The 13,840-nt window shown below is 37.8% G+C and overlaps 1 protein-coding gene across 4 annotated transcripts in view; it reads left to right on the top strand.

Moving 5' to 3' along the window:
* KIAA0825 (KIAA0825 ortholog) overlaps positions 1 to 13,840 on the top strand; it is a 403,169-nt gene that overhangs the window by 135,029 nt on the left and 254,300 nt on the right. For all 4 annotated transcript variants that reach the window (XM_064596374.1, XM_064596372.1, XM_045898686.3 and 1 more), the window contains one exon: positions 6,121 to 6,231. In XM_064596374.1, the coding sequence (XP_064452444.1) occupies positions 6,121 to 6,231 (111 nt within the window). The remainder of the gene's footprint in view (positions 1 to 6,120; positions 6,232 to 13,840) is intronic.

Raw genomic sequence — 13,840 nt, 5'->3', positions numbered from 1 at the left:
AACCCAGCAGTTTTACTCTTAGGTATAGACCTAAATGAAGTAAAAACGTATGTCAGTATAAAGATTTGTATACAAGTGTTCATAGCAGCATTTTAATAGTAGCACAGAGTGAAAAAAACCCAAATGCCTATCAGCTGGTGAATGGATAAACAAAATGTAGCATATCCATGTAGTGGACTATTATTCAGCCATAAAAAAGAATTTGGAGTGCTGACAGATGCTACCTACCTCAACTCAGGACTGAACTTCAAAAGCATCATGTTAAGTTAAAAAAGCCAGACAAAAGAGAGTATATATTGTCCAGTTCACTTTACTAGAAATTTTCAAAATAAATAATAAGAGACAAAAAGTAGATTGATTAGTGGTTGCCAGAGGCTGGGAGGAGAGAGAATGGGTAGTACCTGCTATTGGGTACAGGATCTCTTTGGAGGGTAATGAAAATGTTATAAAATGAGATAGTGGTGAAGGTTCTGCAACTCTGAATATACCGGAAACCATTTGTTGTCAACTTAAAATGAGTACATTTTGTGGTATGTGAATTAGATATCTTAATAAAGCTCTTAAAAAATGAATACATACTGAATAGAAATAAAGATTTAAATAATTAAAATGTAAAAAAGAAATGGCAGAATATAAAATGATTCAGAAAGTAAAGTTAGTTGTTTTAGCCATTTTGTTTAGATTAAATGACTCCCTTTTGTCCCCTTCCTCTACACATTGCTTTTGAGGAAAATATCTATTTTTTTAAAAAACCTAAAATCAAACAGCCTTATATATGATTCTAATAATGTAAAACACTGGTGAAGAGTTAGTCATTGCCTTTGGAGAAGGCTTGTGCCCTGAATCTCTGACTAGCTGTTTCCTGCCCTCTCCTCTGAGATCAAGTCTTGCTTGGCCTGACCACCATATGTCCCATTCTCTGTCTGCCCTTTGGCTGCATACCACCCAAGATTGCTCATCACAGATGGCCCCTGAAATTCATCCTCCTTTCCACTAAGGAAGGTCTGACAAGCTTCTATTCATTCTTTACTCTTTTTTTTAACCAGCATCTGCTATGTACCTACAGTTAGTCCAAGCATTGTGCCAGTTCTTTTCTGTCTTCAAATCATCATTTTCTAACCTCAAAGACTTATTGTCATCATGCTCTCAAGCCAGGGGGCAGGAGAAAAGTGGGGAGCCATATTTCTGAGTGTCTTACCTTAATTTCTCTTACTTAATGACATTCAGGAAATTACCTATAGTCCCAGGGGTGATGCTGGTTTATGAAAGCAAAACAATCACTTAGAATTGTGTTTAAAATGGTGAAGTAGATTGAACTTGGTTCTCTGTACATCTTTATGGTTAATTGTGATCAGAAAGGCTTGCATGTCCTCATTGTCTCAAGTATTCCAGCGCTGTCCCAGGAGTTCAATTTCAAACTAATTCTACTTCTTCTGATGTTGTGGTCTTCTCTTGGTACTTTAGTTTATCGAGCACCTCCAACGGCTTAGGCTCCGTGGTAGACACAGGAGTGAGGCATCTGGCCTGGCCCCTCTGCCCCTTGGAATTTACATCCTTGGGCTTCTTCAACTCCATCCTGGAGGTTTGTTCCATTAGCATCATATTATGAGACACTGTTCTCTTGGGAGGGCAGCCAAAAGCAGGGCAGCACAAGAAAAGCATAAAACCCAGCTAGCTCTTTTTAGCTTATCAGTTGTTATCACTTTTGACGTGTATTGGATTTATTTCTTTCTAGCAGCAGCTGGCTACATAAGCTCAAAAAGTCAATGAGTTTTGTTAATGAAGAAGGGAAGGAAGGCAACATACTTGTACATCAGAGAACCACAAGAGACTGAATCTGGGGCAGAGGGCCCAAGTGGCATGCCGTGATGAGCACAGAGCCTGCATGATGCTAGTGACAGGGAAGGGGCAAGGGGCAGCTGAGGCTGGACGAAGGGCAGGGAATTTCCCCAAATCCCACTTTCCTCCCCTTAAGCAAAATGATCTTTACAGTCTGCTAATTTGGAAATGTGAGGAAATGTATTCTGCTTCAACCTATGGACAATTACTTATTTTTAAAAGAGTATTTAAATTTGCTCTATCAAAATTCTTCTGTCTTGCAGAAAATATAATTCTGTGGCTCTTATGATTGTATTTTATTCTCCACTATGAATTATTTAGAACGCCCTCTCTTTTAAGTGTATACCAAAACATCATTAGAGGTTATCTAATAGCCAGCTCATCATTTCATTCCCCCAGTGAGGCTTGTGGGCCAATTTTCACCCTGTTATACTCTCCAGAATAATGACACTAATTTGGGATCTTGCTGTGGAATTAAATGCTTATACAGATCCCACCCCCTCTGAGACCATAAACATCTGCCATAACATTTCTTATAGCCAAATAACCCTACTATTACCAGGATGACTTAGAAACCATGAGTGGAATAAAAGTTTCAGTACTGGCAGAAATGTTCTGGGAAATACTGTATTGCCGGTAGTTTGTAGTCTTAAATTTTGGCACCATTCCAAATAACCATCCCATTATTAGATTCTCCATTATTTTTTCTAATCTCAAGGATGAAACTGTAATTAGGCAACCATTTAGACTATGAGATAGTTGTAGACCGTCTTAAGAAGTATTTGCAACTGTTGTTATCATACTGATAATATCTTACATATCTTGGTCCCTTATTAGGTGCCTGCACTTTGCTAGGACCTTTATATGCATGATCTCAATCATCACACTGACTATGTAAGGTGATTATTATTATTATTCCCATTTTTCCAAATGAGAAAACTGAAGCTGAATCAATTGTCAAGCAACATTACACATCCAGTGAAGAGCCCACCCAAGCTAAAAACTTAGTCTTTCTGGCTCCAGAGCTCCTGTGTATGCCCACACACTGCCTCTGAATAGTCTTCAGTGACTCTACCCTTGGGTACGGAGCAGGCAGCAAAAAGTAAATGTGAAAGGATCAGAGGGAGATTAAGTCCTCAGAAGAAACAAGGCAAAATAAGGGCATAAAGAGGGATGAGGTGGTGAAATAAGAAATATCTTAGGCTGATCAGGGAAGACATTACAAGGTTTTGAGGTAGAGCAGTCTAGAGAGCCAGCTGAACTTGACAGAGAATACATTCTAGCTAAGGTGTTTATTCTTGGAGAAATGAACTGCCCCCCCTCCCCAGATAACTGGACAATGGGACTTTATGCAAAGGGCTCACAGAAGTATGTGCCAAATTAGGCGGAGGCTAGGATACCACAGCCTCCAGTCTCTATTTGTCTCTCCTGAAGCCCCTTATCTCTTGTCCCATCCTTTTCCCCCAGGCTGATTTCCTTTGAGATCTCCTTTCTTGCCAGACTCCTTGCTACATCTCCTCTCACGTGATACCAGCACCCTCCCTTCCTACCTCCCTTGCTAGTGCATATCCTACTCTCACTCTTTTGGCCTGTCTGTCCAGAGTTTGGAACACTGCTGGTGAGAGTCACTTAGCTGGCCTTTTGTACCTTCTGATAACGCCGCTCTTTGTCCTACTAGTGGGTGGCTTTCTCTCCAAAGCATCCTCCTCCACTTTAGCCAAACCCTCCACTTTGCCCCATCCCACTATTTGTTAGCAGATGGCCTTGCCCTGTACTTTCTGAGAAAACCTAGACCGTCATGAATGTACTTTAACTTCTCATTTCCATTTTAAATAATTATCTTGATCCTTACTCACCTCCAAATCCTTTGATAGTCAATGTGTCTCTTTTTCCAGCCAAAGTAGATCTTTTTCCTGCGCTCTCAATCACATCTACTTTCTACTCCATGGCCATAGTCTTTTAAATAGTCTTTCTTCTCTTCTTATTCTTTTCCCAAAGGCTCTTTTATATTAAAATTTTTTCTTTCTCTATTATTGTATTTCCCTTCTAAAGCAGTTTGTATTCACTATCTCCATTTTGACACCTGTCATTCATTCCATGAACCGCAACTGCCCTCATCAGCTAAACAAACAGCATGGGACAGATCATCCATGCCTATCCAGTCGCTAACTCCAATTTTTGTCCCTCCATGCAATTACCCTCTCTGCAGCTTTTATCACTATTGGCCATTTCTCCTCCCTTGGTTTCCCTAATATCACTTTGTCCTGGCTCTTTGCCTACATCTTAAATTATTCCTTCTTGGTTTCATTTGAGTGCTTCTCTTTCTCACCTCACCCTTTAAATGTTGGTGTGTTCTAGAGCTCTGTTCTTAACCATCTTTTCCTCTTACACTCTTTCTTTGGGTGAATTCACCCATCCCCATGGTTTTGCCATTATGACTTCCACATTAATATCTTCCACCCAGATATCTCTTATATAGGCTACATCAGCAAATCCAAATTTCTTTTGGATGTCTCTCTTTGGATGTACTTCATATGCCTGCAGCTCCCTCAGCCTACTTGAAACTAAGTAAAATACCTGCGAGTCCTCCCAGGTTTCTCTCAACCCTTAACCCTTCTCCTTTCTACCTTCTCCCTTGTGCCATCTCCAACCCCATGTCTTTAGGGAGTTAATTCTATTAATTTTATGTTTACGTTTTATGTATTTGCCTCCTACCTATTTCTCCTTTGCTTCCTACTTAGGTTAGGATGTTGTCCTCTTCTGTCTGGTCTACTGAAATATCATGTCATTATCCCTGTTACCCTAGCCTTGATCCCTCCAGATCACTCCACACTGTTGCACAAGTGCAATATATTTTTCTAAAATATAAAATAGCTGACTGATATAACTCCCGTGCTATAAACTCTTCAGCAATTCCCCATTGCTGGCATGAAGTCCAAACTCCTTATGAAAGCATATCGCGGTATCCTGACCCAGGCTTCTGCGTAGTTCACACAGTGTAATGTAGGGATTGGAAACATGACAGCCTCATTTTGAGGCGTATTTAAGAAATTTTGTTCTTTCTGAAATTTAGTAAGAAAAAAAATGGCTTTCAAAGAAGAGATATATTAAGTCTAAAAAATATTGAAGTATATTTGATTATAGTAGGTGTACTACTTGGCAAGACAAACTGGGGAGGGACAGGTCACATTTGGAAAATGTGAGACTACAAGAAGCAGGATATGGAATGAAAAGATCAGAATGGGTTTTCAAAATGGAATTCTGTTCTACATATATTTAAAAGATGCTGTTGCTCCTGTACTATATATAAAGAGGGATCGTACCACTTCAAACAATTCCATTTCTAAAATGTTCCCAGTTGTTACTCTTAACTCCATGTAGACAAATATAGTCTCCTGTTATGATAAAAATTTTATTAGCCAAGCTGTCTACTAAAGATTTTGTGTAGAAAATTCTTTCTTATTACCTCAAGATTTATTGTTGAATTTGGGCCAACCTAGAAAAATGTTACAGTCACTTCTCCAAAGATAATTGTAGACCAGATATTCTGGCCAAATTGTTCTAATTTTGAAATCGTAGTCATATATTTTACAGTTAAATTCTTCTTTATAAGCCCTCTGTAGGCTCTTAGGAGCATACAAAATTAATCATAAATTCTCATTAATTGTTTAGTATTTATAAATCACTTTAAAGAATAAGGAGAGGTAGCTTTATGCTAAACATTTCTACAGTAATGAAGCAAATATGACAAAATATTGGCATTTATTTGATCCAGGTTGAGGAGATGATATAAATGATATTTACTGTCCTATTCTTTATTCATTTATTTTTGACAAATTTTATAATGGTAGTTTTTACCTAATAATGGTATTGTCATACTTTTCCAAGTGTAAGGGTTACGGTATAGGGGCCTCTGGGTTACCTATTAACATAGATCCCAAGTGGATGGGTGCATTGTCTGTTCTAGTTAGTGCAGTACCATTTTGTGTAAAATCATGAACTTCGAGGGGTGCCAGGGGTGGCTTTGTCGGTTAAGCACCCAACTCTTGATTTCAAGTCAGGTCATGATCTCAGGGTAATGAGATCAAGCCTGGGGCTCCGTGCTGAACGTGGAGTTTGCTTAACATTCTCTCTCTGCCCCTATCCCCAATCACATGTGCTCTCTAAAACAAACAAACAAACAAACATTAACTTCAAATACTCAGTGAAAATAAAAAGTCTGATGGTCTTCATGGTTAATGTTTCCTGTGTATTCTGAAATAATTCTTTTATTTCCCCCAGGACTTTTCAGCATGGCATAGATGATTCTGCTTCAGATTCCATAAAACCATTTTTCAAGCAACCGTTACATTGGTTTTCTTGCATATCACATTTCTACCCTTCTTTACTCAGGTGAGAACCTCTAAATGCCTCACTATGTATAATTCTATGATCCCTTTAAAGTTTAATAGAAACTTTTATCCATGGAGGTAAATGCATCTCACAACAAGAACTTACAATTTTTATAGTATGCAGGTAAGTAAAAAGTATTACTTCTCTTTTTATTAGCTCAGGAATCCAATATACAAGCTTCATAATCATTCTGCTAACTTATAGCTTTAGTGTTGTAATGGAAAATGTGAATTTTTGGAATTTAGTTCTATTTTAGCTAATTGCTTAGTCATTTTAAACTTCTTCCTTCTTGATCTATGATGGAGATTTGACAGTTCTCCAACTAATTATTAAAAAAAAAAAGAGCAAAACTGGGTAATTCATGGAACAAACTAGAGCCTTAGGTAAAAGTTGAGAGAGAGTAAACTTTAAAAAATTATGAATAGGGTCTTTCACTTTTATTATTTAATAAACGGCATTTAAGCATAAGAAAAATCATTTAAAACATGAAATATACTTGCAGAATAATCTGATGACATTTTGTGGCATTATATAGAATGTCAGTTTGATTCTTTGCTGAATATATCATTGGAAAGTACCTTTCCTTGGTATCTGTGAATAAATACATCATGTATAGCTGACGGAGATACTGTCAATTCCCATACATTCTTGATTCATCTTGGAAGTACACTATCAGTGATTTCACTCTCTAAATTGAGTGACTGTCTCTCACTCTTGAGGAACAGGAGTCCTACCCATAAATAGAGGTTGTGTAAACCTCTACACAGAATCTCCATAAACACAAGAAGTAAATCTTGTTTATCTACTAAGTCGCTATCTCCATATAGGAAATGGGGAATCTGAGATCAGTGACACCTAGACCCTACCTTCAAGGACCTTAGTGTATTGTTGTTACTTACAAATAAAACATTTTCACCATCTCTGATAAATTTCTTATGATCGATTCCTAGAAACAGAATACCCTCAATACCCTGTCATCTCAGTACCCAGCAACTTGCATGTAAATAGTCTCATGGCATTGAGAATTAAATAGCTGACTTTTTAATACTCATTGTTGCAAAAATAAGAAATTGAACAACTGAATCTTTTACAGTGTGAATTAAACAAACAAAAAATCTGTATCCCAAACTTCTCAACCTATTTGGTCTCCGTGTTTTCAGAGTTGCTTTAATCTATTAGTATTACTACTTTCATTGTCGTCTATAACCATTAAGATTATCCCCATTCATGGGAATGCAAGCTGGTGCAGCTACTCTGGAAAACAGTGTGGAGGTTCCTCAAAAAGTTGAAAATAGAGCTACCATATGATCCAGCAATTGCACTACTGGGTATTTACCCCGAAGATACAAATGTAGGGATCTGAAGGGGTACATGCACCCCGATGTTTATAGCAGCAATGTCCACAATAGCCAAACTGTGGAAAGAGCCAAGATGTGCATCGACAGATGAATGGATAAAGAAGATGTGGTATATATACACAATGGAATATTATGCAGCCATCAAAAGGAATGAGATCTTGCCATTTGCAACAACGTGGTTGGAACTGGAGGGTATTATGCTGAGCGAAATAAGTCAAACAGAGAAAGTCATGTATCATATGACCTCACTAATATGAGGAATTCTTAATCTCAGGAAACAAACTGAGGGTTGCTGGAGCGGGGGGGTGGGGTGGGAAGGATGGGGTGACTGGGTGATAGACACTGGGGAGGGTATGTGCTCTGGTAAGCGCTGTGAATTGTGCAAGACTGTTGAATCTCAGATCTCTACCTCTGAAACAATGCAATATATGTTAAGAAAAAAAAAAAGAAGAAGAAGAAGATAGCAGGAGGGGAAGAATGAAGGGGGGGAATTGGAGGGGGAGATGAACCATGAGAGATAATGGACTCTGAAAAACAAACTGAGGGTTCTAGAGGGGAGGGGGTGGGAGGATGGGTTAGCCTGGTGATGGGTATTAAAGAGGGCACGTTCTGCATGGAGCACTGGGTGTTATGCACAAACAATGAATCATGGAACACTACATCAAAAACTAATGTTGTAATGTATGGTGATTAACATAACAATTAAAAAAAAGAGTTGTCTTAAAAAAAAAAAGATTATCCCCATTCAGGCGTTGCTCTGTAAGGTTTCTACCTTCAGGCTCATTCAGCCCACCTAGAGCCCTGGAAAGGTAGCATGGAAATGGGTTTATCTTTCACATAGCCACTTCTTGTATTTAACTTCTTTCTTTTATACCCAAAGCAAACATAAATGTAATAAGACTTTTCTTTCTTTCTGCTTCTCCACCATTATCCTAACACAAACATTAGAATATGGGAGTCACTACTCAGCCCATAGTAGAAATGAAGTTTGGTAAGCTTTCCAGAGGAGAGTTTAGGAAGCTGTGTCAAAAACCTTAAAACTATTTATTCCTCTTTATCCAGAAATTTCATTTCTAGGAATTGATCCTAAGGAATTAATCAGAACAGCTGATGAAGCTTTGTATGGAAGGCTATCCATTGAAACATTATTTGTGAAAGAAAAAAATGGAAATAAATGTCCCATAGTATAGCATTAGACAAATCAATGTTGGGATAGTCATATGATACATTACTGTGGAGTCATTAAAAGGGTTGATTTTGAAAATTTTTAAATGACAAATAGTTACGATTTATAGTTAAAGGGAAGCTGCAGTTAGTCATTATGACATCATCAAAACCAGCCCAGTTTTTCCAGTGATAACTGTGTACCACACATTCTAGGTGATTAATGTACATTCTCTTTTAAATATCACCCCAGTCTGTGGGGCACCTATTCCTGTGCTTCTTTCATGGAGAGTAAAGTGATGTGTAGGTGGCAACTTCCTGAAGAGGATTATGCTGGGAGGCAGACTCTGAAGCCAGGCTTGTGTGCTTCCAGAGTTCTCGCCCTTGAGAACTACACCTTCACCTGTCAAGGGCAGAGCAGATGTTCAGAGTGATATTAACAGGTGTGCATAAAAAATCTAGGATGGCTAGTTATTTATTATGTAAAGTCTCTTTTTATGTGCTAATGTATTAGTACTTACGTACTAATCTATAGTGTATATCTCCAAGGGAGGGATCTGGTATATGGATTCCTCAAGCTTGCTGGATGTGAGACCCCTGTTTCCTAGGGGATGAACAGTTTTTGGAAAGTGGGACACAATTGAAAGTGTTGAACTACGCTATACTGCTTTACATAGAGCATTAAAAAAGTATGTCTAGAAAAACAAAATTGAGAGGATATATATACTGGGGAGCTTATTGTTTTTATCTTTGTGTGGTAGGATTGCAAGCAATTTTAATTTTTTTATGTATCAATTTCCATATTTTCTGAATTTCATACGATGAAAACAATTTAATTTTACGGATCTTTCTGGATTCGCAATGGGGTGGCGTCCTGATAAAATCATCGTAAGTTGAAATATTGTTAAGTCGAAATGCATTTAAAGCACCTAACCTACCATACATAGCTTATTAGCCTCACTTACCTTAAACATACTCCAAACACTCACATTAGCCTACAGTTGGGCAAAACCATGTAACACAAAACTTACTTTATAATTAAGTGCTGCATATCTCGTGTAATATCTTGATTACTGTACTGAAAGTGAATAACAATGGCTGTATGGGTACAGAGTGGTTGTAAGGGTTTGGGTTGTTAATCCTTGTGATCGCATGGCTGCCGGAGCTGCCGCTCGCTGCCCCCACCTGGCATCGTGAGAGTATCAGACAGCATATCGTAGCCTGGGAAAAGGTCAAAATCTCAAAATTTGAGGTGCGGTTTCTACTGAATGCATATCGCTTTCACACCATCATAAAGCTGAAAAATCATAAGTAGAACCATCGTTAAGTCGGGACCACCTGTATTAAGATAAAAGTTTCTTAAAAGCAAAAAGAAACCCCATTTTTATTGCTCTTTTATTCACGTGGCTTACCTTCTAATCTCGAGACAGATATTTCTAGCTTTGCATCTCCAATTCTGAGCACTTACCTTTACCCCCACATTGTATGTCCAGCTGCTCATATTTTCGAACAACCTACTGTTATTACTGGAAATCCACTCTGATGTCCTCAACTGATCTTTCCTTCCATTCTTCCCTTGTCCCCCATGCATAGTGTCTTTTGTATTAGGAGTGTCATCATTCTTAGAGACTTCCAGGGTAGAATCTTGATGATAGTTTCTACATTGAGCTCTGCTTTGCCTATCCCTACTGTCTTATCATGTTCAGTTGATTGTTTCTTGACAGTTCTCTTAGAACCATCCTTTCTCTCCAACCTATTACAACAACCCTAGTCCATTTGTCACGTGTTTCAAATACTGTTTTCATTATATCACTCTTCTGCTCAAGAATCTGTTGTAGCTTCTGTGTGGCCCATACTGGTTGGCTTATTACCTGGAGTACTCAACAGCCTTCTCTACTCCAGTTGTTAGTCTCCTTTCTTATCTCTTAAGACACAGTTACTCCATACATTTCACTTTTATTATTGTTTATTCTCAGCATCAGACCTTTATTTATGAAGTTTTCTCTCCCAGAAAACCTTTAATTCTCTTCTTTGCTTTTCTAAATTCTCACGCAAGGCAGAGGATGAGCTCCCCTATTCTGAGGGCAGTACTTTCTGATAATTATTCTCTGACAGGTCCATAGAATATGCTAAGAAAGACATGATCCATGTGACTTAAGATCTAACACTCTCAGAACAGTGGTAGAGTCAGAGGAACCCAGGGTAGTAATAAAAGTAATTTCAGATAACTCAAGGTATTGATTTGCATTTGTGAAACATTGCAGTGTGAATTCCTGGTCCACTGTCATGTGACCTTAAAAATCTCCACCTCTCCATCCATTTTCCTCACATATATCTGCCATTTCTGTGTGTTTGTCACCCTTAAATTATCCTTCAAAACTCCATTCTTCACTTTAGCAACTAAAATGAACTGTTCAGAGAAATACATGGGTTGGATAATGACAAACTAAAAATATATAAAGCTTTTCTTTTTTGGAAAAGGTGAGGTTGAGAGGAGAGATGACTGAAATATCTAATATTATGAAGGATCTTAGTAATTTATTCACCGACTTGCGTATTTATTTGCACCTGTACATTGTTTTAGAAAGGATTTAATGTGGCCTTTAACAAGTATTAAATATATTATGATAATGAATTAAAAGTAGATGACAAGGAAGAAACAGAGCAAGGAAGAAGACATGAAATTAAGACTTAAGAGTTACAGTATACACAGTTGTATGACCCATAAATTTGTCTGTAGGATTACTAACAAAAGCCTATGAAGTATATAAATTGGTAAAAATAGAATTTTTCATGTTCTTCTAGAACCCCTGGAATAGAGTTTAGAAGAGTTTGCTTTAGGGAAAATAAATGTATTTTCAAAGCAGTAAGTAAAATGTACTGTATTCATTATCCCCAGCATTGGTATAGGCTAACAATGTGAGTTGATTTAGAAAGGGTAATCAGTTTCATACTAGATTAAACTAAGGCATGTGGAGGATATATTAATCTCAAGGTTAATACTATGACACCATACTGTGCTTTCATATAAATGTTCAAGGAAGAATACTATCTTAGTCAATTATACTGTTGCATTATAATGTTTTTTTATTATTTTCCAAACTTTCATCTTCTTGTGGTTCTTTAAATATTTTGTAATATTTTTCTGGTCTTCCTTTGCTAAGTAGGTCATAACTGCACACTGAAACCAAGTAGTATAATCAGTGTGAGTAAATAGCCCATTTATTTTACACTGCTCATTTTCTTTTATGATGACAACATGATGTTTTGATTCGTGGCCAGTCCATTCTGAGCTGTAGATATTTCTTTCTACTCTGCTTTTGTTTCTATTTAGTTTTACTCAATGTAATCCTGTTTTAGATATATACATTTTCCCTCCCTAAATATATTAAGCTACCTTTACATTATATTATATATGCTATGTGAGTCTTTCCTTTTATCTAATTCACCAAGAGGTGTTCATTCATTTTTTCTATAAATGCATTTAATTTTTTTTTTTCTCTAAGCAAGGCACTGTGCTAGGTGTTAGTAGTGAGGAAAGAGGTAGGCAATGAAGTTGGAGACAAAGCCCCTTTCCTCAAACAGTTATATATTGTTAAGCAATACAGTCTTAGTGACCTACTTGACAACAGCATATAATACCATTGTCCACTTCCTCCATCTTGAGACACACTCCCGATTCCCTCCTGACATATTCTCCCAATCTTCTTCTTCCTGTTCTGTTGCTGTTTCTCTGTCTCCTTTGCCGGTTCATCTCCTTAGACCTGGCCAATAATATTGAACGCATTTAGTGTTCTATCACAGAACTTTTACAGGTGAAGTGAAATATGCCTATGGCTTTATGTACTCCCTATGTGTCCCCAAATTAGAATCTCTAATTTTTACCTCTCCTGGGACTACAGACCCATATATCCGTGGTTGCCAACCATACATGAATGCCTTCCTGAGGTTTGCACCTAGAGGTCACAAAGACACCTCAAACGCAGCATGACCAAAAGGACTTAGGATATTCCCCTCCAAACTGATCCTCTTCTGTTATTCCCTAGTTTGGCTAATGGCACCTCTGTGCAGTTGTACAAGCCAGAGACACAGGAGGCAATCTGAATGTCTCCCTCTTTCTCGCCTACCGTATCCAGTCCATTGCTAAGTCTCATTAACTTTAACCCCTACAATTTGCTATCCATTGCACCACCTTCACCTTAGTCCAAATAATCATCTTTCTCCTCTAGTGCTGTAATGACCTCTTAGTTTTCTTCCCATATGTATGTTGGCTCCCATTCCCAATTTTTTCTGAAATGCAACCAGAAATTTCTCAAGCCCAAATCTATTTTCAAAACTAAATTTTATCATTTCACATTTATGGCTTAAAAGCCTTCCATGAATTCTCCTTTGTCCCGAAATACAAACAAAACGTTCAGCATCCTATAAGACCTAAGACCTCTGCAGCCTCTTCTGATACCACACTATCCTGTGATTCTGCTCTGCATACACAGCCTTTTTATAGTTCCTTGCTGTGCCATGCTCCTTTCTGCCACAGGATTTTTGCACATGCTTTTTCCCTTTCCCTGAAATGTTTTCATTCTCTTCCACCTAGTTAATAATGCCAGCTTCTCCTCATGTCTCAGCTCCAGTGTGACTTCTGTAGAGAAGCTTTTTATCAGTTCACTTCTTACCACATCTTCTAATAGCATCTTTTGCTTTTCCTTCAGTGAGTTTTTATGGTTGTAATTTAATCTTTATTTGTATGGTCATTTAAACTATATATGTATTCTCCACTAAATTCTGTAATAACAGCGACTGTTTTTGCTCACTGCTGTGTATTCATGGCCTAGCACATAGAAGTCAGTCAAAAAAAATAGTAGTTGAATGAATGAGTGGATGAAGGAACACATGAGCTATTGTAATATTGTTTCAGATATTGCTATGTTAAATGGTACATTTAGCTCTTTTCAAAATTTGATCTGAATGGTAAAGTTCAAGCAGAGGAAGCATGGTCTTGTTGAAGGGGCTTCTGGTATCCTTAGGATAAAACCTCTGGGGAGGAGGATGAAAGAGGTTTTGGTCTCTCCGCTGCTGCTGACAGGCTG

Source organism: Mirounga angustirostris, unplaced genomic scaffold (assembly GCF_029215605.1).
Source record: "Mirounga angustirostris isolate CCGP_5_RB_7025 unplaced genomic scaffold, mMirAng1.0.hap1 SCAF_7, whole genome shotgun sequence".
Classification (NCBI taxonomy): Eukaryota; Metazoa; Chordata; class Mammalia; order Carnivora; family Phocidae; genus Mirounga; species Mirounga angustirostris.
The sequence above is the reverse complement of the archived record's forward strand: the minus strand, read 5'-3'. Positions and strand labels throughout refer to the sequence as shown.